Source organism: Zootoca vivipara, chromosome 5 (assembly GCF_963506605.1).
Source record: "Zootoca vivipara chromosome 5, rZooViv1.1, whole genome shotgun sequence".
NCBI classification, from domain to species: domain Eukaryota; kingdom Metazoa; phylum Chordata; class Lepidosauria; order Squamata; family Lacertidae; genus Zootoca; species Zootoca vivipara.
This window is the reverse complement of record NC_083280.1, coordinates 96,643-122,516: the sequence shown is the minus strand read 5'-3', so window position 1 is coordinate 122,516 and position 25,874 is coordinate 96,643. Positions and strand designations below refer to the sequence as shown.

Sequence of the window (25,874 nt, the reverse complement as noted above, 5' to 3'; positions counted from 1 at the left end):
ATTGTTCTCTTTGACCTCTGGTGGGAGGGCATTCCACAGGGTGGGTACCACTACCGAGAAGGCCCTCTGCCTGGTTCCCTGTAACTTAGCTTCTCGTAGCGAGGGAACCGCCAGAAGACCCTCGGCGCTGGACCTCAGTGTCCAGGCAGAACGATGGGGGAGGAGACGCTCCTTCAGGCATACTGGACCAAGGCCGTTTAGAGTAGAGTAGTTGCTTTGGAAGATGATAATCAGGCATCCAAACAACATGCCCAGTTGTTCTATCCTGCAGAGCCATAGGTGGGCTCACAGGGATCCAGAAACTCAGGTTCCCAAAGAAGGCTTCCCACACTACCAAGTTGATTGGTTGTTTATTTAAAGGAAAAAGCAAACTCACCACGAAAGGTCTGAAGGCTCCCTCCCTCACCCCTGTTTCCAGCACTCTGTGGGGCAGACTCCCCAGCAAGAAGACGGCTTGTCTTCCCCCAGGTACTGGAGCAATTGCACTTGATACAGTAGAGCAGCCCACAGGTGGCCATAAGCTCCACCACAGCCAAGGTTCCCCACAGGTGGCTGATACTGCTCTAATTAGGCCTGGAGCCTAGTATCCTATGCCCATGGATGACGGCAACTCCCTGGCGCTGGTCAGTTAACCTGCTTCCCAAGTGTGTTGCACAAAAGCTTAGTGTTACAGCTGCCACCAATTGTGAGTTTATCTTGAGTATTCAGCTAGCAGAGCTCCTGGTTCAACACAACCAGTCCAATGAAGTTGATGCTGAAGAATCATTGCTTCAACAAAGGTGATCTTTGCTTCTTCCAGTACACTGACATTAGTTCGCCAGTCTTCCCAAGGGATAGGTAAAAATTTTCAGAGACACCATTGATTGAATCTTTTGAGGAGTTGGAGATGGTGTTTAAAAGTGGTCCAGGATTCACAAGCATGCAGTAAAGTTCGTAGTAGAATAGGTTTGTAAATGAGCATCTAGGTTTCCCTGCGAATGTCCTGGTCCTCAAACATTCTATGCTTCAATTGGGAGAAAGCTGCACTTGCAGAGCTCAGGCAATGCTGGATTTCAGCATCAATGTTGGCCCTTGTGGAAAGATAACTGCCCAGGTAGGAGAAGTGATTGTCACTTTCCAACGTAACACCATTAAGTTAGATTTGTGGCACTGCGGAAGGGTTATTTTGTGCTTGTTGGTGCAGCATTTTGGTTTTTGGGATATTGAGTGATAGGCCAAGCTTTCTGTAAGCTTCTGTGAATACATTTAGGATGGTTTGGAGGTCATCCTCTGAGTGCGCGCACACTACGTTGTCATCAGCATATTGAAGCTCTATGACGGAAGTTATGGGAACCTTCCTCTTCACTTACAAGGCTTTACCAGGCAGAATCATTCAGGGACCTAGTCCACCTGGTGGAGGTGGATCAGCTTCAGACAGATGAGTGGGCAATACACAGGCAGGTGGAAGAAGGAAGGGTCACTGTATTCCTCCTAAGCTCCACCTGGCCAAGACATCCTTGGCTTCTAACTCTGACCAGCCTAACAGTTTCATGACTGGCAGTTTCTTTATTCTGTATTCTTTTGTTTATTATGTTTTTATATATGTTGGAAGCCGCCCAGAGTGGCTGAGGCAACCCAGTCTGATGAACGGGGTACAAATAAAACGACAATTATTATTACTATTATTGTTGTTGTTGCTGTTAACCAGGCATAGGCAAACTCCAGCCCTCCAGATGTTTGGGACTACAATTCCCATCATCCCTGACCACTGGTCCTGTTAGCTAGGGATGATGGGAATTGTAGTCCCAAACATTTGGAGGGCCGGAGTTTGCCTATGCCTGTTGTTAACTAACTGAAATCTAATTGACAAAAATGTGTTTTGAGTTCTAGCCCTAATAGTTACTCCATGCCATATTGGCAGGCTAATGGTGGGAATTCTTTCCATCTTTCAGGGAGCCACGGAAGCTGGTGCTCCATCGAGGATCCACAGGGCTTGGCTTCAACATAGTGGGAGGAGAAGACGGCGAAGGCATCTTTGTCTCCTTCATCCTTGCAGGGGGGCCTGCAGATCTAAGCGGCGAGCTCAGGAAAGGAGACCGTATAATTTCAGTAAGATGACAGAAAGCGGAAGAGCAGAGCGGAAAAATCTGCTTGGTTTTTTTACCCTTGAGGAAGGTGGGCAGCATGTAGCCAGGCCATGTGGGGCAGTGAGTGTGGGACAGTGTGCTTCTTGGAGCCACCAGGGGGGCAGTTCTGGGTCTCCCCAGCATCTCAGTCCGAGGGTTGTCTCTTGGAAGGTCTTGCTTCATTCATTCATTCATTCATTCATTCATTCATTGCATTGTATCCCATCTTTTCTCCAAGGAGCTCAAAGGGACCTACATGGTTCTCCCCCTTCTCATTTATTCCCCACAACAACTGTGAGGTAGGTTAGCCTGAGAGGCAGTGATGGGCCAAAGGTCACCCAGCGAAGCTTTACAGCCAGGTGGGGATTTGAACCTAGTCTCCCAAGTCCTAGAATCCAGCACTCTACAATCTACACTACACTGCCTTTTTATTTATCTGTGATATTTATAAACCATCCACCAACCAAGTTCTCTGTGCAGTTTACATAATTTTGAGTGTCTAGGATAGGTCAGTAGAAAGTGCCAGAGTCTGCAGCATCTTGCCCCAGCTCAAAGATCCCAGCCTTTGCGTTCTGCGCAATGTTCCTCCCAGCTTTCCTAAATATTCTGTTTATTTAGGTAGCCGTGTTGGTCAACCCTTGTGAGGTACAGCCCATCACTTGGCAGAAGTCCATCTTCAAGAAACTGCAGACCATGATCTAAGAATCCAAACCATTCCTGCTTGCACCATTTGCGAAGCCAGTTGTTCAATTCCCCTATTTTACCCTCTCTCCCTGGGCTATGTTGTTCAACTGGGAGGACAGATGAGATGACAATTTGTGCATTTAATTGCTTCAACTTCCTGCCCAGAGCCTCATAATCACTTTTGATCTTCTGGAGGCTATGGCTTGCAGTGTCATTGGTTCCCACATGGACCAAAAGGAAGGGGTATTTGTCAGTGGGTTTTATGATTCCTTGCAGCCGTTCTGTTACATCTTGGATCTTGGCCCTGGGGAGACAGCACACCTCTCGAGACGTCTTGTCAGGCCCACAGATCACTGCTTCTGTACCCCTCAGTAGGGAATTGGGATCTCAGTAGGGAATCCCCTATCACCACTACACGCCTCCTAATAGGCTTGGTCATGATTCTTCCATGTGCTGTCCCTTCCAAAGTCACCTGCATATTCCTGGAGGACTGACTTTGCTGCTCGTCTTCATATTCCTGATCAACTGTGATGAGGGAGAGATCTTCAGATGGAGTCTGTTCTTCGTCTTCCATGTTAAGGGAGAGTACTTCAAATCAATTGTGTAGTTCTGAATCTAAACCCTCGGAGCGATCCCTGGGCCTTCTACTTCTATGAGTCACATTCCTCCATACATCTGTCTCCTGTGCATGCACACGAAAGTTCATACCAATAACAAACTTAGTTGGTCTCTAAAGTGCTACTGGAAGGAATTTTTTTTATTTTGTTTCTAAATATTCTGTGTTTACATTTGTTTTGCAGGTAAACGGTGTAGACCTCAAAGCTGCAACTCATGAAGAAGCAGCTGCTGCCTTGAAAAATGCTGGCCAAGCTGTCACCATTGTGGCTCAATACCGTCCAGAAGGCAAGTGAATTTCTGAGTTAATCCCCCTGTCCTGCAGGGGAAAGCTGCATTGATTAAGGCGTGGGGTGTGTGTGTGTTAGAGTACTGGCAACAGCAGACAGACAGAAAGAACACCTCCCTCTGAACATGAGCAGAATGTGCCCACCTGAAGCCCCGAGTTGGTTGGTTTCCCACCATGGCTTAGTGTTTCAGAGAAGGACACTGCACCCCCCCACACACACACGTGCTGGAACAATGCCAGTTGCTCAGAGCAGCGGAGGTTGACATCGCAAGTGGCCAAGGGATGTGTCCCACTCCTGGAATCGGCAGCGGAATCCTGTTCCTGTGCCAATGACTAACCTAAAGGGTTTAGCCAGCCTGACTTTCCCCCTGCAACTGTTAGCTACTCATGTCTACTCTTCCTTAGTGATTTCCCCTTTCTTCCACATGCCCTTCTTAACTCTCAGCTCATCTGTAAGCTTCTTATGCAGCCACACTGGTTTCCTTAGATGCCTCCCCCTTTTTTTTCTTGTTGCTATTGTCTGCATTTGGGCCTTCAATATTTCTCCTTTTAGAAACTCCTATCCTTCTTGGACTCCCTTCTCTTTGAGTATTTCTGACCATGGGATTACACCCAGTAGCTGCTTCAGCTTTTTGATATTGGCCTTGTCCGACTACACTCAGTTTTCCCTTTCCTCTGTATCCTGAAACCCGGGAGAACATGGTCACTTTCTCCCAAGTTTCCAAGTACTTCCACTTTGTTGATCAGTTCCTCCCTATTGGTGAGGACCCTTGTTGCTTCTTCCACCTTCTGGGAAATAAAATTGTCAGTGAAGCAAGAGAGGAATTTGTCAGACCTTACATTCTTGGCAGAGTCGTGAGTCCCAACAGATATTGGGGAAGTTGAAGTCCCCCATGATTACCAAACACTCAAAAATAAGAGATATATTAATCTGCTCTAATAAGGCATCATCCAAGTCTTCAGTCTGGCTTGGCGGTCTATAGCAGACACCCACAGTAAGGTCACTGTTTCTCCTACAATTTTTACCCCTATACTCTCCATCTGCTTTTCATGCTCCAGGTCATGGCTTTCTTCACAAGTGTACACATCCTTTATATATAACGCTGCTACTCCTCCCTTCCTGTTCGGTCTTCCTTTTGAACAGGTTATACCCCTCAATTCCTACCTCCCAGTCATGAATCTCATCCCACCAGGTTTCAGTAGTTCCTCCCAGGTCCTATTTGCCATCCTGTGCTAAAAGCTCCCGTTCATCTTGCTTGTTTCCCATATTCTGTGCATTTGTGTAGAGACAACTGAAACCATGAATCATTCCCTGCAGCTATTTCCTTCCTGTAGCTTCCTGCCCTTTATCAGGTTTCTGGAGCACCACCTCCGTCTCCTGTGCATCAATGAAGCTATTATCCCCAGTGCCAGGTGCCCTTTTGACATTTGTGTTGTGTTTTCTCCCTTCCCCTCAAGATCTGGTTTAAAGACAAACAGAGCCAGGTGTTGCAGGTCACTGCAGCAGCTCCCTCACCCTCCATGTCTCTTGGTCCTATGCACACCGAGAGACAGAGCTCTGGGCCTCCGCCTTAAACTCTCCCATTAAACACCCTTGCAAACATCCCTGTTTGCGAGCTCCCAGAATCTGCACTGAGTTAAGTTTGACTGCTGCTGGCTGCTCTCTCCTCCCTCAGGCTGGCTTCCTCTCAGCTGTCACTCCTCCCCATCTGATCTTGTGCTCCAGCAGAGAAATCAGCCACCCCCTCAGGCTCCCAGAGACACAGGCTTCCCTCTCTTCACTCTCCTCCAGCAATCCTTCCCCCTGTTTGCAAGGCCACTTTTCAGGCTCTGGTCACGAGCTCCCAGAATCTGCACTGATGGACACAAACACCTTTGCTCCCAACATCTTCTCTTCCAGGGGCAGAGAGTTGACTCTTCAAAACAAGTAAAGATTGGGCAATAGTCCAAGAATATCTCAAAAGTACTGTGATAATGCAAATCTCCTGAAGATTTAGATTGAATATTGAATTACAAGGAAACCATAAAAGTAAAAATTTCTCTTGATAAGTAACGGAAAAAGTAAGACAGTGTGTATAGATTAATAAGGTGTAAAAAGTACAATGAGGTGAATTGGAAGTTCAAGTATGTGTAATGTTAGATGGTATGTTGTTAGTGTCTATGGCTTGTTTATGGTGTTTTGTGTTTTGTTTCTGTTTTATGTAAATTGGAAAACAAACATAGAATTAAAACTATATATTGATATAAATATAAAAGGTCTATTAAAAACATACTGATGATTACAGTAAAAACAGCACAGCACCAGCTCTCCGATCACAATCATCTACTCTGTTTATCTGTGCCAGTTGGAGGTGGGAAGCTTTAGTTCCCAGCTGAAATTCAACTTTCTGTGCACTAAGTTAAGTTACTTATAGTGTGGCTTTCAAATAGCAATTCAGGCAGGAGCCTGAGAAATATATGTAGGCTTGTCCTATAGAAAGGAGGAGGGTTCTCGCCACTTGCTGATCTCCAGAGGCTGCCAACCCCCATGGCCCCTTGGTCTGGCGCTGCTGGGAGTCCAGCCCCTGTCAGCAGAGCAGGTGACGCTGCTGGCAGAGGAAGGAGCTCCTTGTCGCCATGGGCCCAAGTGGGATGTGTGCCATTTCCCAAATGGTCGTGGAGTGACAGGGCGGAAGCAGCACTCCAGGCAGGCAGCTGGGTGAGTTGGGCATGGAAGCCCCTCCCGGCACCCAGGCTGCCGCCTTCCCAGAGGTGCTTTGTGTTTCTTCATCCAAGCCTACAACCTTCACTGCTGATTTTTCCTTCTGGATGTTGTATGAAAGAGGCCACTGTGTCCTTTCAAGAGATGTCCAGTTTCTCTTTGATGTGACCGTGATCAGGACTCTGCAGCCGATGGTGTGGAGAGTGGGGAAGGAGGTCAGGATTGCCAAGGCTGCCGTTGGCACAACCCTCTCTACCCGTTCTGGAGCAGGTGGTGGCCCTGATGGGCTCCCCTTCCCTTGCTCTGCGTGAGCTCCCAGCGTGGACTGGCTTTAATCCGAGTCACGTGGGCAGCAGGCAGGGCCAGCGGAGGTGCGGCTTCTGCCCAGGAGGATTCAGAAGCAGAGCTGCCGTGAGTTCTGCTGCTTCCCGGCTGCTTTAGTGAAAGGGGCTTGGCTTGCTTTGGCTGAACCCGTCAGCTGGAGAGAGGCATGTGAGTAGAGAACTCCATCAGATCCGACCAGCAAACGTAGCACGGCCAGGGTGAGCAGGGGCCACTGGTTGGGGCTTTGTCTTGCTGGAGAAGGCAATCCAGTTAGTGCAGATTAGAGTGGGAGGAAGGAGGGAGATGCAGCTGGAGTGTTTTCTTGCAGGTGGCAACCAAGTTGTTAGAAAAAATCTCCGCCAGAATTGCCCCTGCAAGGGCCCTTTGCTGGCTCTTTGCTCTGGCTGGCTGGCCAGGAAGTGTTCCCAGAGCGCCTGGTGTTACGCTGTGCAAAGGATTCTCCTTGCTTAGAAGCAGCCATGGTGCTTCTGGTGTTGTCTTGGACAGTGGGCTGGCGGTCGGTATCCAAAGAGGGGAATTTTCTCCCCCGGACGTTTGCCACTTGCCAGGCATATTCCCTGCAGGCAGACCTGGGGAGTAGGGGTGGCTTGTTGAGTTGGTGGTCGGCAGAAGGTAATTGGGATCTGCCAGTAGATCTCTGCCTAATTTGTAGTAGATCAGCAAGGAGGGTTTCTGACTCCCAGCTGGTTAACCAATAGCAACAACAAACAACTTTCTCAAGCTACCTTAGGCTACTGAAATGAATAAAGCCAACCCAGAACAGACTGTGGCGATGAGCTCAGTTCAGTCCTAGGCTCAAAATGCCCTTTTGTGCTCTAGTTGTCCTGCTTTGTGCAAATGGCTCTTCTGGCAAAGGGCAGAGTAGATCCAGCAAGCTTGAGGTCTGCCCATTCTGGGCAGTGCTGGGTCCTGTCTTGGAATTCCTTATTGTAATTCTGCATGGCTCTGGGGACTGGGTGTGTGCTTATTTTTAATATTTTGTTTTATATATACTGTGGGTTTAAACCATTTTGTTTTGAGCCACTTTAATTGAAATGTGGTGCACACATTTTCAGAGAGTTAAAGTGCTGGTTTTATGCCAGGGAGAGAAAGAGTGCTGGAGACACTTCACCGTTTGTCACAAAATCTAGACTGTGGAAAACACAGCAGAACTTGGAGCCTTTGGAGGGAGCACACTTTGCAGCAGCAGCAGCCGTTGTAGGGTTCCAAGATGCTGACTTCTTTTGAGCTAGCAGCATTCCCCCTTTCCATTTCTTTTTGTCAGAATACAGCCGTTTTGAAGCTAAAATACACGACTTGCGAGAGCAGATGATGAGCAGCAGCATCAGTTCAGGGTCGGGGTCCCTGCGGACAAGCCAGAAACGGTCTCTCTATGTCAGGTAAGTTACCTTCTGAGCCACTTGGTCTGGATTTGCAGGAGGGGCAGCAGGAGGAGGACCATTCAGTGCCTGGTGGGACTTGCCCAGGAGCTGCTCTTTGGCGACTGGGCTTGTTCCTCAGAGGATGCGGAGACTGTGGCAGCCTGCACAGGATGCAGCTGTGCTGGGCGCTTTCTTGGTGGTTGGCTCAGTCACCTTGGAGCATTCAAGGTAATCAAATGGTCTGGGGGAAATTGGCTTTCTTGCTTGAATGCAATTTTCAAGTTCAAGAATATCCCAAAGGAAGTTGCCAAGGTTGCTGGCATGCACCTAGGAGGGCAGCAGGAGTCTCCCAGAATTCTGGTTCTGCAAGCATGTGTTGCACTGTGGCCTCTCCAAGGGGCGGAATTGCTGACCAGGGTTGCACCTTGGCTTAGGACATGTGCAGGTGTCTGTCACCCAGAATGGCAAGCTGGCAAAAGGGATTACACGATGGAGGGAGGTGGAGGAGGGTGAGCTGACCGACTGGAGGGCTTGCTGGTTAGTTGCCTTCCAGCTTAGTGGTTACGAGGCAGAGAGCTTGCTGAGGAAGGGCCACTGGCAGGCAGCCTATGCCTCCATTGCTGAAGTAGGGAGGTTTGTCAAAAGGGAGGTGACTGCAAGAGGGTGAGGGGGGGTGTTCTGCCTTTCTCTTGAGGAGAAGGAGAAACAGTGGTTGGCGGCTGATGTTGTTGAACAGTCAGAGTAGCTGCAGATGCAGGAGGCCACCTGCCTGTCGGAAACCCCTGTAAGCTCAAGTGCCCCATTCTCTCATTGCCTGGTACATAAAGAGGGGACTTGGGTGTTGGAACACGCCTGGGGGGGCACATGCAGCCCCCGGGCCGAGACAAACCTCTCCAGGCATTTTCCTTATGAAGCGCAGCCCGGGACATCCATAAATATTCAGTCCTGGTGCGCACCAGTGACACATATCCGAAGATAGGTGCACACTCAATCAGCAGAGTATAGCAGAAACGATGTGAAGTTTAGGTGTGTGCATTCTAAGTAACTTATTAAGCAATATATACAGGACAAAGCAATCCTGGCATCCTCACACATCTTCTCTAACAGAAAGAGAGAAAGTAATTACTAAAGTACAACACAGCGGAAGAGAGGAGACTGACTTCCGTTCTCACACTTTCCAAGCCTGGAAAATAAACACAGACATGTGATATAACAATCACATATCCAGCAACAGGAGAATGAAAATGCTGACCTCGGGAACGCCAGAAGAGCCTGCTGGATCCAGCCCATCTAGCCCAGCATCCTGTTCTCAGAGTGGCTGAACAGTTGCCTTGGCTGCTGGCTCCTGTGTTGGGTCTGCTGGGTCTTGAGTGTCCTCCCCTCCATGGGCCACAGGGTGAAAGTCTCCAGGCAAGGACAGGAGGCTCAGGTCAAGTCTTTGTGGACAGGCCTATTTGTCCTGCTAGTGCTGGTAGGGTGCAAATTAAAAACTGTGCTTCGTGTCCATAAGACTGAGGTATTGATTAGCAAGAGGAGGACTAGACCATGTTAATTCCTAATGCCTTGACAAATTTCTCTTGGGCTTTTGAATAAATGGTTTCTTCTCTCTTGGGTTTTCCACTTTTGCAGCTGTTAATAGACTTAAAAGTAGCATTGTCAAACCACAACAAGACCTCATGACGAAGGTGGAATAGCCAGGTTTGTCTTTTGCAGCAACAAGAAAGGGTCCTGAGCAAATGTATCATGGCATAAGCAGCCACAGACTAGAGTTCGGTCCGGTCTATGATCACTGATGCTGCAGTGTGTTTGTCTGTGAGGAGCCACGAGGCTCGTGAAACACAGAGTGCATTAAGAGGAGAATTAAAGGTTTTTTCTTGGGCGACTCATAGGCCCCGTTGTACAGAGCAGAGAGACACCCAGGAGCACAAGGGCGCTCAGCACTAGAGACCTTGCGCCTTGGGAGAGGGTGCTGCCTGCTCACACACAGCCGACATGCAGGCAGAGCTGCTTGAGGAGAAGGGCTGGGCTCCTCTTCTGCCACCGCCCAGTTCGACTGCAAGGCAGATCCAAGGCACCATTTCAGATGCCAGTGGGGCCTTTGTTTTCTCACTCATCCAATGTGCACCCCTTGTGCCTCCAGAGCCCTCTTTGACTACGACAAGACAAAAGACAGCGGCCTCCCAAGCCAGGGACTGAATTTCCGATTTGGCGACATCCTCCATGTCATCAACGCTTCTGATGATGAGTGGTGGCAGGCCCGGCCGGTCATGCCAGATGGCGAGAGGGATGAGGTTGGCGTCATCCCCAGCAAGCGCAGGTAGCTCTCTCTTTACTCTCTTCCTGGACCACAACCTTCAACGGGAGGGAGTGATGAGAAGACTCCCTGTGCCCCAAGACCCTTCCCCTTCCTGCCCAGAATCTCATAGAGCCTTGCTGGATGTCAAAGGCGGTGTCTGGCAGTATCTTTTGTATCTCCATGAATCAGAAGGAAGGGGTTGTGGTCAGCGGGCTTTATGAGACATGGCAACTTCTCTGTCGTGAATCCTGGAAGACAGCACACTTTCCCGGACAACTTGTTGCCTCTGCATACTGCTGCCTCCCCCCCCCCCTAAGTAAGGAGTCCTGTGTCACCACCACACTCCTCTTCCTCCGCTGGGGGAGTAGCAGGAATTGTTCTCTGCACTGCAACTTCCATAGCCATCTTGTCAAGCCCCTATAATCAAACAGTTCCTACCTACAGTTGACAAATATGACATAAGATGTAAGAAAGCATTTCATGTGATTCTGGCCTTGAAGACCCTTAATTTCTGTCCTATGCATCCAAACCAAATTCCCTCTTGCAGACATGTTTAAGTGTTTTAAAATGCTTCCCAGGTGTGGCACAGAGGTGCACCCCCTCCCAGGCCCACATTTGCCAGTTGGGCTCATGCCCCTGCGATGCTGCAGTGTTCCTGCCAGCAAGAGGGCATGTTTGGTTTCCTCCAGGGACCACCACAGTCAGTCACATGGGCCTCCAGCAGCCAAAATACTCACTCTAGGTTAGCCTGCATTAGGGCCAAGCAGGTCTTAGCCTTTAACATGCAGGTTTTAAACAAAACAAAACCAAACCAGCCTTTTCCTCCCCTCTCACTGTCCTGAGCAAAGCCTCTTCTCTAAAGCTGCCGTGTGCCCACTGGCAGGAAGAGCAGAGGTCACCAGGAGCACCGCTGCTTGGTTGGAACTGGCCGTGTTCCTTGACTCCAGCAGCCAGCCTGTATTGGTCTGGTGTCTGAGGCTGCCACTCTTGGCGCTTGTCCCCAAGGCCTTCCCATCCCTGCAGAGACTTGGAGAAGATTCCCTGCTCCTGCTTCCCTGCTGCAGCCACCTTTTGCAGGAGGGCTGTGGCTCCCCCCCCCAGCAGGTGGCTTGGCCCCTCCAGCAGCCATTCAGTTCTGCTATCCAAAGAAGGCAATCAAATCTAGGTCCCTTTGCCCTGACACTGTGGCCTCCCTCCAGGGCCCATGTGTTTTCCCGATTGCCCTCCCAGCAGCGCCTGCCATGGGCTGCAGCAGGATTTAGCGCAGAGCGCAGGTGCTGCAGATGCACTAATCTTTTTGTGCTTTTCTGGAAGGGTTGAGAAGAAGGAACGAGCTCGTTTAAAGACAGTGAAATTCAACTCTAAAGCAAGAGGGGACAAAGGGGTGAGTTTGGACTCTTTACGCTGTTGCTACTGTAAACTGTGTCATCATGAAAGCCTTGCATGCTCACTTCACCGACAGGAAAGCGATTCAGTGCCCTGTGAGTCTGGCATCTCCTAGGTGGAGACGGGACTAGAGAAATCGAGGGTAGAGCAGGAGAGGCCTCTTGGTGGCTGGCAGTGGGGACAAGGGAACCACCAAGACCTGCTTCTGAAGGAAGGGCTGTTGCCTTTGGCCCCCGCTTGCAGGCCTCCTGTCAGGGCACAGGACTGGCTACTGGGGAACAGGAGAATAAGGGACTCGGTCAGGATTCCTAGTCTGTTCCTCTCTTGAAAATCCTCCTTTAAAAACAGCTTTAGAATCAGGAGAGTCTGGTCACCAAGGGGTCACCCAAGAAAACTCAAGTCAAAAGTCTTTGGGAGTGAAAGCACATGAGATGGGTGGGTGGGTGGATGCATAGTCCAAGGAATGTTGTGCACTTGGCTGTTTTGCTTCCTTTGTGGGGACCACCTGGCTTCTGTCCCTTGAAGGGGTATCGTGAGGAAAGGTGAGGGCTGTGTCTTCCTGGCTCCCTCCTTGACGCCCCTGCGTGCCCAGAGACAAGACAGCCTCGAACATATGTAACCACAGGCTTGTGGGCAGCTGGGAGGCAGCAGGGAAGGGGAGAGCAGCGTCAGGAGAGGGTGGAGCAGGCCAGCCGACCGGCCTGCCCTCCTCTTCCTCCTGATCCCTGGGATGCCAGAGAGGAAGAGCAGCTGAGGGGAGGAGACTCAGTGGACCATCGGCCATGTTTATCTTTTAACAAACTTGTGTGAAATACCATAATCTTAAGGATAGAACAGTTTGTTACAGTAGACTCCAAATTAACACACCAGCAACATTATTTTTTTTTAAATATTTCTGTGACTTGTGCTAACAGACATCTGTTACAGACGCCCCCATGAAATGTATGCACTGAACATTTTGTGTGAAAAGGAACTGTTGGAAATGCAGTGGGGTGGGATTTAAGCAGACTGGTGCTGGAACAGGGCTGGGCACAGGCTGGGCTGTGTGTACAGCTGTGCAGGAGGGCAAGGAAGCTGCAGGATGCGAGCTTGGAGCCGAGGGGTCTCCCTGGTCTCCTTTCCAGAGCCACATTTCAGCCCTTGTGCCTGGGGAAGCCTCAGGCTCTGGGTGGGGGGGGGGGTGCCCAGAGCCCAGGCGGTGGGGGTCAGTGCCCATCCCCATGGCAAGAAGGAGCAGAACACATTTAGTCACCTGGTGCAGCCAAGTACCACCTTTGTTTCCGCGCTGCCTGCACACACAGCCCGGGTCCCGTGGTGTTTTGAAACCTGGTTGTGTTGGAGTCACAGCCTTGTATGTTGACTGTTGCCAAGTTTGCACATGGCTCCCATGTCCTAACACTGCACCAGACCCATGCATGAGCCCCTGAGTGGAAACCAAACTACGCTTGCCATTGAGAGAGAACTGCCCGTCTTGTCTGTCTTCCCTCCTCTTAACATGGCCCTCTTGAGAGGGCTGCCTTCCTCTTGTCCTGCCACTTCTCGTTCTCTTTTTCTGTCTCTCCCCTCCTCTTTTTTGGTACCTTCCTGGGAACTCTTTGCATGCTTGCTGTTGGCAGGGGCTACTTTGCCTGGGGAATGTGGCAGCCTGGTCTTAATTCTAACACCTAACATGGCAAAGCAGAAAGAAGCAAAGTTGATGGTGTTGAAAACTGAAGCTGCTGTGATTGTTCCCCCCTCCATCTCTTCTTCTTTCAAACAGTCCTGCCAAGGACCCCCCCCTTTATTCCAGGCATCAGCCACTGACCTGCTTGTCTTTTTGCCTGGGCAAAATCAGCTTATGCCGCGTTGAGCACCCGGCGTAAGAGGAGAATGTCGAGTGGCCGCTACCCTGTGGGGTTTTTTCTGCTTCCTTTTCTAACCCATTTGTACTAATGATGCAATTCTGCAAAGAGGCTGTGAGAGCTTAATAAAGTGAATACACAGTACTAAAAGCAAGACTCTCCTGCCTGTAAGAGCCTTAAAGACACATGGCTGATATTTTCTGCAAATCAAAACATAATTACTTCTAACCATGTTTTTTGGGTTTTTTTGCTATTGGAGCCGACTTCTACCCACTCAACATGCAGTAGGTGAGGCTGTTGCTCTCCAGACTCTGCACAAGAGGAAATGCTGCTGTCTAGGAGACAGGAGAGCTCCAATGTGTCCCTCTTAGCCAGAAGGAGCCTCGCAACACCGTGATCTCCCAGCGGTAGAGGCAGGCACCTGGCTTGGCTTGCTTTGAGGCTGAGCAGCTTCTTCCCATGGAAGAACCCTGAGTTTCCGCTGTGGCTCTTCTGCCCTGCCTCTGCCCATTCCTCTGCTGCCACCAGGGACACGCAGCAGGTGGCTGCAGCAGGAAGAGGAGATCAGACGCGGCTCAGGCAGGTCCCACGGCATTTGGGTCTGCTGGACTTCCGTGGCAGCTAAGAGATCATGCTGGCTGGAGCTGCCAGCAGTTGGGATCCAGATGGCTGGGCTGTTTCTGACATCCTCTTTGTGCTGTAGCCCCTGGGGGTCACTGGTCCCTCGGGAGATTCATGCCTTGTGTGGGGTCAGGTGGCTGGGGGGGGGCTCAGTGACCCCTTGTGGTTGTGGTCCTTGGTTTATGAGCCACATGGACCTTCCCTCCCAGCACTGCTCTCCAGCTCAGACTCCGGCTGCTTTGTTCCTCTGGCTGTGGCTTCATCTGACATTGAAAATGCCCAGGAATCCTTCCTGAGAAGATGGAGGCCACATTTGCCCCCTTTTATTGGCCTCAGTTGCATAGACTGCCTTTCAGCCAGAGTTTTGGAGAGTACAGGGAGAAGAGCACACCAGGCAGCCTTATGCCCAGTCAGACCAGCAGTCCATCCAGGCAGGGATCCTTTTCCTATCCTACCTGGAAATCCTGGGGGTAGCACCAGGGCCTTCTGCATTCAGAGCAGATGCTCTACCCTGGAGCCCTCTGCAGAGGACAGCCACCCCCGCAACTTGCTCTGAGAAAGTCTGTGTTGCAAGAGGTCCCTGTAGCTTCTTCCTGCCTGCTTCTTCCTAAGGAGCAGTTGAAGGGGGGCTGTTTCCCACTCCTGCCAGCAGCATCCGGCAGCCTGCCTGGGCTAGTGTGGGGAGCCTGCAGAGGCAGAGCCCCTCCCCGCAGCCAGTGCTTCCTCAGAATGAAGCCGGCCGCTTGCTCCCCAAGGCCCTTCTCCCTCCTTGCCCCAGCCCTGGCTCCAGCTGCCACCTGGGAGCTGCCCCCTCCCCTCCAAGGAAAGGCTGTGGATCCAGCCAGCCTCGAACTGCTGCATGTTGTGGTCCTAGAAGTCGGCCTCTGCCAAGCTGCTGGACTGGGCCTCTGTGACACACTGGACATTCGACCTCCTTTGTTTTGCCCCTCCTTCCTTCTCTTCTTCAGCAGTCATTCAATGACAAGCGTAAAAAGAACCTCTTTTCCCGAAAATTTCCCTTCTACAAGAACAAGGACCAGAGTGAGCAAGAAACCAGTGATGTGGACCGTAAGTATGTGGGTGGGGGCAGGGCAAGCGCCAGCTGCGGATGTGCCGGTGGGCCTGCCTTGTGTGCCAGACGTGGCCTTGCCTTGAAGGGGCCCCAAGAGCTGCCACAGGGGCAGAGATGCCGCCATCCTCAGGGAGGGGCTAGCGAGTGGCCCAGCACTCCTTCCGCAGCTGATTGGGGGGGGGGGCAGCGAGTTCTGTTAGCTGCAGTTAAAAGGCAGGCAGCCTCTGGCTTTCAGAGGTGGGTTTGAGGGGCAGGAGGTTTAAGTGCTGCCCTTAAATTGCTTTCTGGCTGAGCTTTGGGCAAGCCCCTTGGACCCCTGTGGACGCTCTTGGGACCACCTTGCCGTAGCCCCTCATTGATATGCTACTGACGGTTATTTTCTTTGTGATTGTCTCTTTATTGCTTGCCCTCTGGGAACTTCTCTGCAGGAGATCCCTGAAGACATGGGATCAAAAGGCCTGAGTAAGTGACCCTCTTCCCAGAGGCCCCTGAGCCCCTCCTCTGCACGGCTCATCCTCACCGAGACAGAAGGAGCTTCCTCCTCCTCCTCCTCCTCCAAGGGCCCAGGCTCATTCCTCCCTGGGGTCTCTTTCCTCTGCAGTTCTTTGCCATCTCATCATCCAAGTCATGCCACTTCCATTTACAGTACTTTTTGGTTGGGAGGCTGGGAAACATTTCCCTGTTTTGCAAGCATGGAAGTCATAGAATTGTAGAGTTGGAAGGGACACCTGCAATGCAGGAATCCCAGCTAGATCATCCCTGACATTTGGCCATCCAACCTCTGCTTGAAAACCTCCAAGGAAGGAGAGCCCACCCCCTTCCGAGGGAGACCATGCCACTGTCCAGCAGGTTGTTTGAGCTGCTTCCTCTTTCTGGCTAGAGCCTCTAGCCAGAGGCAGGTCTGCTGTGATCTCCCCTGGGTTTCTCCTCCATTCTCTGCATGTCCCTTGGTGCCTGGTGTGGGCTCAGCAGATACAGTGGTACCTCGCAAGACGAAATTAATTCATTCCGCAAGTTGTGTCATATTGCAAAAACGTTGTCTTGCGAGGTACCACTGTATTTCCACTGTATATCCACTAGGTAGCGCTGTGGCTTTAGAAAACAATTGTCTTGTGAAGCACGGCCATATAAAACTTGGTTTTGCAAGACGCCTCGCGCAACGCAAAACGCTGTCTTGCGAGTTTTTCGTTGCGTGAGGCATTCGTCTTGCGAGGTACCACTGTACAATGGCCAGGGTGACCCTTTCAACAACTCTTTATGAGGGACTTGAGCTTTTCGGTGGGGATGTTTTAAAAGAGGTGCTTACTGATCATGAAGAAAATATTTATTATTATTATTATTATTATTATTATTATTATTATTATTATTATTATTCTATTATTTAATTAATTTGTATACCATTCTTCATCCAAAGATCACAGGGCAGTTCACAACATAAAAATGCAAAATGAGCACACAAAATACACGATCAACCAAAAATAGACCAATAACTGTCCTCCCACAATTTAAAAGGCTATACTGTAGAATGTTAATCAGCCAAACACCTGGTTATAGAGAAATGTTTTCACAAGGTGCCTAAAGATGATGATGATATTATTATTGTTGTTGTTGTTGTAATTATAATTATTTTGCTGCCCTTTATCAAAAGATTCCAGGGTGATGTACAACACTAAGAACACATAATAAAAATCATCATCATAAAATAAGCATAACATCCCCCCCCCTTAACAGACCATAGATTATTTAATGGCCAGAGGCTTGGGTAAAGAGGAAAGTTTTGGCCTGGCGACTAAAGACATGTAATGATGGTACCAGGCAAGCTTCTCTGGTGAGAGCGTTCCACAATCAGGGAGTCACCACAGAAACGTCCCGTTCTCATGTTGTCGCCCTCCAAACATCTCAGGTAACGGGGACCTAGAGAAGGACCTCAGATGACAAGTGCGGATCAGGGTCGGCTTGTATGGCAAGAGGCAGTTCTTAAGGTGTTGAGTCCTGAGCACCAACTGAAGCTGACAGAAGGCACTCCCCCAGGATAGGTGCAATATGCTCAGACAGTCTTGCCCCCGTGAGCAGCTTGGCCACCAAATTCTGCACCAGCTGAAGTTTCTGAACTGCCTTCAGAGGCAGCCCTATTGATAAGGTGTGGCAGTAACCTAGCGGTTCCCAGAGCATAGACATAAAACCATCAACCTGTCTGGGTTCCTGTCAAGTGGGATGGTGGTTGCTCTCTTCACATATATTTTCCCTCTCAAGGGCCATATTCCTCTTATCGGCCCTTCAGATGGAGAAAGCCCTGGGGGGCATGGGCAGTATTTTTGCTCAGCTGCCAGTGTTTCCAGGGTCTGTCATGGGCTCATCCTGGTGACAAGTCCAGCTCTTTTTTCAGATCCTCTGGAGCTGGTCTCCAGCAACAGCAATCTAGGGGCCGGTCTTATGCCCCTAGGGGGTGGGACACCCCCTTCAGTTCTCCGTGACCTGCAACAGATTAGGGTTTGGCTACAGGACAGAACTCCTTCTGCCCCATGTCCAAGTCTCCCTTGAAGCAACAAAGAGTGCAGGAGACCATCCCTTCTTCATCTTCTCAGAGTTCAGGTTGTTGAAGCAGTGACACCCAAAGACTGTTTCTTGGGGACCGACTTTATTTTTTTTTAATGGTACCCAAATGCAACAAGTCTTAGACCTGAAATTCCTCAAACAATTCATCCACCATCAAAAATTCTGGATAGAGTCACTTTTTATTGACAGGGTGCTCTACAGTCTGAATTTTCATGCCTCAGTAGACCTAGAAGAGGCTTCCCTCCACGTACCGAATCCCCTTCAGCACAGAAAGGTCCTGAGGTTCCCCTGCAGCCGAAGCCATTTCCAGTCCTGACTGTGCCATTTGGCCTTGTCTCCACACAAGAGGCTTCCTGGTGGGTCCTTGTGCCTCCAGGGTATCCCTATCTATCCTCCTTTGGAATACCTCTTGGTGTTGCAGGAGTGCTCTGAAAGCTCAAAAGGACGTTGGCATGCTTGTAATTGCTGGTGGCTCACAGCTTTCTAGCCCATGAAGCAAAGAGTCACCTGTCTCCTGCCCAGTGACTTGGCAGTGACTTTGGCGGCCTTCCCTGGCGATGCTTCCTAGATGGAGTTTTGCAAGGCCAGGTCTTCTTCAAACATGTTTATAGCTCCTGACAAGTTAAATGCTAGTGCCTTTGCTGGAGCTGCATTCAGAAGACATGGGCTTCAGCAGGTTCTTCTGCAGCTACAGACCACTGAACCCCTTTCTAACCTCCCTCGCCTTTGCCAGGTGATCTAGTGCATGGCTGCAGATGGTGTGTGAGCAGTTTAGCCCAGCAGTGGGGAGAGGCAGAACAGCGCTTTCAGCCTCCCAGTGGCCTTTCTGGCCTGACCCACTGAGCTCCACCGGTTTTCCGGCCACATCTGGCCCTCATGGTGGCAACCCCTCTGGCCATGACACATGCTGCAGGCTTGGCAGATCCCCCAGGAGGCACCAACAGCCTGGATGGGAAGGAGGCTCCCTCTGTGCCCTGTGCTTCTCCCACCGCCTCTGAGCTCCAGGCTGAGTTGGGAAGTCACAGAAACCCCTCTGGGGTTTGGGCCACCTTGTTCTGTGTCTGCACCCAAACGCCCTCTTGCCTCAGCCCCAGCCCTGTCCCATTCATTGAATGTGGAGAGAGATCCTTCATCCCTGCAGAGTGCAGGTCGTAGCAGCCCCGTCTGGCACTTGTCCTTGTCTTGCTCTGCTTTGGGAATTCTTTCTGGTCTGGTGCAGCTCCTCATTTCCTCCTTCCTGTTCCCGTTTCAGAGCACGTGACGTCCAACGCCAGCGACAGCGAAAGCAGCTACCGTGAGTGTCTTGGGGCCCTTCCCCACTTCTGCCTTTGGGGCAGGCTAGGAAGGCTTGCTTGGCTTTCCCTATGTTTGCAGCGAGAAGCATCTCTCAAGGCGCCCATTCAGCAGCAGAGCATACCTGAACTTTGCTGGGGGGGGGTCAAGCTTTGGCTCTTGCGATGGGGCTCTTCCCCAGTCCAGCTTACCTGGGCAGGGCAGCTGAGCAACGGACCCCCTCCTTCCGTGGTGCTGGGAGGGTGAGAGGGTCGGGATCAGCAGCTGATCCTCACAGGCCCCTCGCCTCTCAGGAAGCTCCACTCCAGGCATGAGACCGGATGCCAAACAGATTCTCCTTTGGCCGCATTGCTGCATTGCTGGCCTAAACTTGTGCTTAACTTACTCCGTTGTTCTGTTGTTTAATTTCAGTGACAGCCTGTTAACATATCCCTTGTTCTTGTTTTTTTTATTTTTCTCCTTTCTTCTGTAGTTTTTGGCTTAAGGCATCATATCCAAAGTCTTCCACTCCCTGAGCACTCTCAGGCTACCTGACCGTAGAGTCCTGTGTCTTTCTTCTAACCTAAATAAGATTCTAGAAATGTGGCAGGAGGCGTCACTAATATTTCTGGGCCTGTGGCCACATGTGAAATGTTGAGTGTGTCACAAGCTGCGTCCCCCAGTCGCTTCTTTAGCTATGTCACCTAAAACTGAGGCATACCTATTGAGATCACCACAAGAAACTCGCCTTAACTGAAATATAATTAAAAGGCTCACCACATATTTACAGAGAGTGGTGCTTATTAACTTCATATCTGGCTTCTATTGCAGTTTGTTTACCCTGAAAAGTCTTATATATGAGAGATACGTTGTGTACCTCTGTATTATTTTACGCAGACACTACATTCCAGCTCTAAACTGGTGTATCTGAATTTGCAGGTGGCCAAGAGGAATATGTCCTGTCTTATGAGCCGGTTACTCAGCAGGAAGGTTTGTAGTGTGTTTCATATAAAACAAAAAGCCCTGAAGGCCACAGAGGCCTTTGGCTCCCAAGGGCTCACTTTCAGCACCACCAGCCGCTTGGCACCCAGTGACCGTGGCTGCAGGAAGACCTTCTGCAAAGGAAGTGGGGAGGGAGGGCTCCCTTCAAGCTCACAGTCATTGCTCTGGAGTTGGGGGGGGGATGGGGCATGTGCTCTCCCAACTAGGGCCGTGGGCTAGAGGTTCCTCAACCCTGCCGTCGGAAGGGAAGCCGTCAGGTCAATGTCTCCCGTCACTTGGCCATGGCCACAGGAAAGGCCTTCGCCTGCATTCTTGCCGAGCAAAGCTCTGGAACAAGCAGAATGCCCAATGGGGACTCCTGCTGGCAGGTGGACAGGGGGGGAGCTGGCTTAGGCGAGCCTTTGACCCCTAAGAACTCGGGGAAGGGACAGGAGGTTGTGGGTTGTTTTCCTTCCTCTCTGACTCGTGGGTCTGTTCCCCCCTTCAGTCAATTACACGCGGCCTGTGATAGTTCTGGGACCAATGAAAGACCGGATCAATGATGACCTCATCTCTGAATTCCCTGACGAGTTCGGATCCTGCGTTCCACGTATGTATGGCAAAGGCCTACCAGGGAAGGTTTTGTCACACAGGCGAGCAGCTCAGAAAGTGTGTTTCAGCTTGGGAAAGAGCAGGCCAGGGTCACAGCGCACGGGTGCGAGGAGCTGCAGTTGCACGTTGTTGGGCTTGGAGTCGGCTGTGAGTACAGAGCCCTTGCGGGGGCCAGAGTCCTGCTTGGCATGGCAGACATCCCAGGGCCTCCCTTGGGCAGCTCTGGGCATCGCCTGGCTGCAAGCAGAGGTGCCTCTTGCCCTCAAGAGCCCTTCCATGCAGTCCCCAGCTAAGCACAAGCCACAAGTGCTTTCCCTGGGGGAGAGAAGACCCCGTCTCAGTCAGGAGCCACGAGGAGCTCCTGGCCACAGCATCCTCCCAGCATCTTTGACATTGGACATGCTTTCCCCTCGGCCAGCCTGTCCAAGCATACTTTCATTGCCTCATTCGCGGGAAGGGGGGGCCTCTGGCCCCCGCCCCACTTTGGCTCCTTAGACCAGAGGCTTTCAACCTTTTTGAGTCCACGGCTCCCTTGACCAACTACCTTCTTTCTGCAGCTCCCCTGTGGGGCTCAGGGGCTCAGTTAGGTCCCCCCTTGCCTGCAGAGCTGGCAGCTTCTCACCCTCCCTTGTGGGGTGTTCCCTCAGCCTCCTCTCCCCTCTCCTTGGGAATCCTCTGGGCAGCAGCCCCTGGTCTCTGAGCTGCCCCACCCCACCCCAAAGAGACAGGCCTCCCACAGGCACCGTTTGCCTGGGGAGCTTATAGCCAGGGCTGCTGCAACAAACAGCTGCACCAGCCTTTGGGAGGCAGAGACACGAGTAAGGAGGGAAAGAAAGAAAGAAAGAAAGAGAAAGAAAGAAAGAAAGAAAGAAAGAGGAACAGAGGCCAGCGTTGCCCATGGCACCCTGACCGTCAGTCAAGGCACCCCAGGGTTGAAAGCCACTGCCTTAGACCCTTGCCCAAACCACACCAGCCTGGCACATTCTGAGGGCAGGATTTTGATCCTGCACAGGGAACGGTATCATGCAGCCTCGGCAGCAGGATTTAATCTGCTCATCAGCTGATAAGCAAAGATTGTAGCCCTTTTCCTTCCCTTTTAAGGGTGCAACAGAGCAAAGGGCTGTCCTTTAATTGGGGTGGGGGTCGGAGCTGGCTCAAAGGGCACTTTGCCTCTTCAATCATGGAGATGGGCTTCAGGCTCTTGGTGCCAAGTGCCGTGTGAAAGGAAGGTAGAGGCTGGCTCAGAGGGCACTTTGCAGAGCTGCCGTGGGCCGTTTGACTGCTGGGTGCGCACACACTCCCCCCACTGCCTGCCTGTCAGATCTGGCCCATGAGGCCCATCCTGATAAGGATCTGCCCATGGAGGCCATGAGATTCCCCAGCCCTGGCCTCCTTCTGCCCTGTTCCCCCTGCCTGCTGGCATCCCTGTGTTCTTCCTTTCCAAACCTGCTGGAGCGTCACCAGTGTGCAGACGACACCCAGTAGTGCTTCTCGCTCCTGTCAATCCAGGAAGGCAGTGGAATGGACTCAGTGCAGGAGGAGAGGGCTTTGCAAGCTAGGGCTTGGGCCACACAAGGCAGGGAGTTGGCTGCTGGGTGAGGGGGGCTCAGCCTGTTGTGGGTGGGTTGCTCCTTCCCTGGGGGCAGCTGACGCAGTGCCTTCTCTCCACTTGGGCCAATCTAGAGAAGGTAGGCTGGGTTCATTCCTGTATCCAGACAGGATTGCTGCCCTGCATTCCACATGGGGCTGCCTTTGAAGGCCGTCTGGAAGCTTCAGAGCCCTAGATGTGAAGGTCAGACTCTTGTCTAGCACTTGAAGGTCAAAGCACTTGTGGGGTGCAGGGTCCCCCCTTGGATCTGCTTCCTCCCACTGTTATGCACAGGAAGTGGAAGGTGCTTGGTGCCAATATTTGGAGCAAACCTTGAGGTTGAGTGTTGTGCTTGCCTGCCTGCCTGCCTGAAAGCTGCCTGTTTCTTTCCGCAAAGATACGACCCGGCCAAAGAGAGACTACGAGGTGGACGGTCGGGATTACCACTTTGTTACGTCCAGAGAACAAATGGAGAAAGATATCCAGGATCACAGGTTCATTGAAGCCGGCCAGTACAACAACCACCTGTATGGGACAAGTGTGCAGTCCGTGCGGGAGGTAGCAGAGAAGGTAAAGGAGCTCCTCTCTTTCCAAAGGGATGGTCCCGGTCTGCCCCAGGTTCTCCTTCCCCATCACGCCTTGATCCGGCAGTCATGACGCAGCCTCACAAGGAGGAAAGGGCATCTTGCTGTGGGACCTCCGCTAAACCTTCAGCGCTCCAGGAGCCTTCTGCGCCCAAAGATCTCTCTTCACTAAACGTCATGAAGTCAGTGCCCTCAGGCCATTGTCTCAGTTTTGCCATGGGAAATATCTGAGGATCTTGTACAGCAAAGCTAGTGCCCAGCACTGCCCGGGTATTTTTAGAAACCCCCAAAGATTGTGATTTTTAAGGGGATATGTACACCATACCTCAGGAGAAGTCGGTCCCAAGTCCCTCCTGGCCCCAGCACCCCATCAGCCTCAAAGGAGAGCTTTATAGCCCCTGAGAAAACGTTTCCACGCCCTTTGTGCTGCCTGGAGTCCATCCAAGTGAAAGGAGCAGAATTGGCCACTGAGGATTGCCTTGTAGGGTCCTTCTGGGAAAGGTGCTGGTATGCTACGCAAAAGAGATCTGTATTGCTTTTGCATTTCCCTATGAAGCATGTTGGCCGAGATCATCTGGGGGCATCCAATGCCAGAGGTTGGATCAGGAGTTCCCATGCCCAGATGTAGTTATTCCGAGTCTTAGGATGGGAGTCACAAAGGGAAGCTCAGTAAAGAAACGTTTGGGGGTCCCAGGGGGCTTTTTCCCAAGGCGCCTTGCAGCTTTGCTACATTCCCCCAAAGGGTACCAAAGAAAAAGCTGGCCAGGGTCCCCCATTCTGTATGCACCTGGGTGATTCTGACGGGGAGGAGCTTGGGCAAGGCCAGGGAGAGCTCTTTTTTATTGGCTCATCTGGAAGGGGTGTGGCTGCCAGGATGGGACCCTTCGTTTCTGAATTTGCCACTACACGGCAAAGGAAGTGGGCCTAGAGTTGCTGCCTAAGACAATGCCAAGTCCCCATAGGTTTGCCAAACAGGCCTCCTCTCAACCCCAAGAAAATGGCTTTCCAGGGAATGTCTGCAAATAGCTAAACTAAGGGGAGGAAGGGTGCTCAGTCTCAGCCGCCAGACTTTGAAATGCAGACAGGCTTGGCTGATCTGCCTTGGATGTTCTGCTCTGAGATGCCTCTTCCCTCCATCTGTCAGGGGAAGCACTGCATTCTTGATGTCTCCGGAAACGCAATCAAGAGGCTCCAAATCGCCCAGTTGCACCCAATCTCCGTTTTCATCAAACCCAAATCAGTGGAGAACATCATGTGAGTGAAAACTGGCCTTGTTCTGCCCCCTCTGACCTTTTCCTCTCTACGCGTGTTCTGGTGACCCTCCTTGCGGCATGGGACGTCCTCTTCCAGGAAGGTCGTCAACTACGGTCTCCGGGAAGGGAGCTTCCCCTGGGGGCTGGGTGTATTCCACAACCCATAATATCCTGCAGTTTTCAGCAGGAGAGAAAAAAGCAGCCAGCAAAGGTTCAATCCTCTGCAGGAAGAAGACAAGGCCAAACTTTATAAGCAAAGTGTCTGTCCTTCCTGCAGAGGAGGAGCCTTCTTCCGGTTTTTGGCTCTGCCTTCTGGAGAAGAGCAGGACAACTCGGATGCTCCCGAGCTGCTGCTTGAGGGAGCTCAGGAGTCCCCAACGTGGTGCCCTCCAGGGGTTGCAGGAAGGAGCTTCTCTTGGGATGCTTTGTTTTAAACGTCACATCCGAATGGCTGAGCCTTATCATCCGTATCTTGGTTTGATTTGTGCTGCAATTTCAGGGAAATGAATAAGCGGCTGACGGATGAGCAAGCTCGGAAGACCTTTGAGAGAGCCATGAAGTTGGAGCAAGAATTCACCGAACATTTCACAGGTTGGTTGCTCAGCTGTGTTCCTGTGATTTGCTGGTGGGGTTCCAGCGCTGGAGGGAGCGGTGCAAGAGCTGTGCCAGTCCAGCCCTCAAGAGCTGCCTCCTCCTCTTTCTTCTCTCCTCTACAGCTATTGTGCAAGGAGACACATTGGAAGAAATCTACAACCAAGTCAAGCAAGTCATTGAGGAGCACTCCAGCCCCTACATCTGGGTTCCCGCCAAGGAGAAGCTCTGAAGGCTGCCCAGCGGGGGCCCTGCGCCTCCCCCCTCCCGTGCTTCCCACCTGGGGGCAGCCCCTGTCCTGCATGGGCCCCCGTGGCTCCTGTAGCATTTCCCCAGTGCCCCCCTTTTGTGTGGATTCTCACAAGCTGCTGGCGGGTGGCCATTTTCTCAAGGGTCAAAGGGCAGGGGCTCGATCCGCTCGTGTGGATACGAAATGGAGAATTTTGTGGTAAAACTCCTTAATGTTTAAGGGAAAGTATCCTTCAGAGATTTTGAGAAAACAAATCTTTATATACACCCTTTTAAATATTTCCTAACAAAAGAAAAGTGGTCTTAATGATGTAAATGGTGAGCAGTTTTGCACGCGTGACGTGACCTGCATGATTTGATTCACGGGGTTGGCTGCAGGCCGCAGTTCCGTAGTTTTCTGTTGTTGGCAACACATTTATTTTACAGGCAGTTAAATAGGAGATTTTTGTTCAAATGTCCAAGATAATGTAAATGGAGTTGCCATTATTTCACAAGGGAAAACCCATTTTCATAATTTCATAAGAATATTCTTTATAGTCTATTTTTTCATTTTTTGCTGATGCCGTTGTTGGGGACAAGAATATCTCCTGTTTTTAAACTACCACATACGAGACTATTTGGAGTGTCTTACTGATGGGTAACGGTCATTGCATTTTTGAATCCAAATACAGTTTAGGTGCTTTAAAAGCTTGTACTTCATATAGGAATGATTAATTTTGTTCTGAAAATATTCTGAAAGATTATCATAAGAGACGATTCAGAGTCTGAAATATAAATATGTTCTTAGAAGTCAGATTTTAATGAATATTTTACCCACAATAACTGCCTATTTTGTTATAATAAAACATATTATATACATACAAATATATATA

General features: G+C 50.9%; 1 protein-coding gene across 13 annotated transcripts in view; it reads left to right on the top strand.

Annotated features, from left to right (window-relative positions):
• Positions 1-25,842, top strand: part of DLG1 (discs large MAGUK scaffold protein 1) — an 89,700-nt gene extending 63,858 nt beyond the window's left edge. For 3 of the 13 annotated variants that reach the window (XM_060274234.1, XM_035134103.2, XM_035134098.2), the window contains 13 exons: positions 1,932-2,088; positions 3,590-3,692; positions 8,004-8,118; positions 10,241-10,417; positions 11,711-11,780; positions 15,745-15,778; positions 19,125-19,166; positions 20,084-20,134; positions 20,634-20,735; positions 22,723-22,895; positions 24,054-24,163; positions 24,662-24,753; positions 24,879-25,840. In XM_060274234.1, coding sequence (XP_060130217.1) covers positions 1,932-2,088; positions 3,590-3,692; positions 8,004-8,118; positions 10,241-10,417; positions 11,711-11,780; positions 15,745-15,778; positions 19,125-19,166; positions 20,084-20,134; positions 20,634-20,735; positions 22,723-22,895; positions 24,054-24,163; positions 24,662-24,753; positions 24,879-24,985 — 1,333 coding nt within the window. In that variant the 3' untranslated portion in view covers positions 24,986-25,840. Of the gene's footprint in view, positions 1-1,931; positions 2,089-3,589; positions 3,693-8,003; positions 8,119-10,240; positions 10,418-11,710; positions 11,781-15,212; positions 15,313-15,744; positions 15,779-19,124; positions 19,167-20,083; positions 20,135-20,633; positions 20,736-22,722; positions 22,896-24,053; positions 24,164-24,661; positions 24,754-24,878 lie in introns of all 13 variants that reach the window. The other 10 variants (XM_035134107.2, XM_035134104.2, XM_060274235.1 and 7 more) reach the window with 6 other exon arrangements.
• The last annotated feature ends 32 nt before the right edge of the window (positions 25,843-25,874 follow it).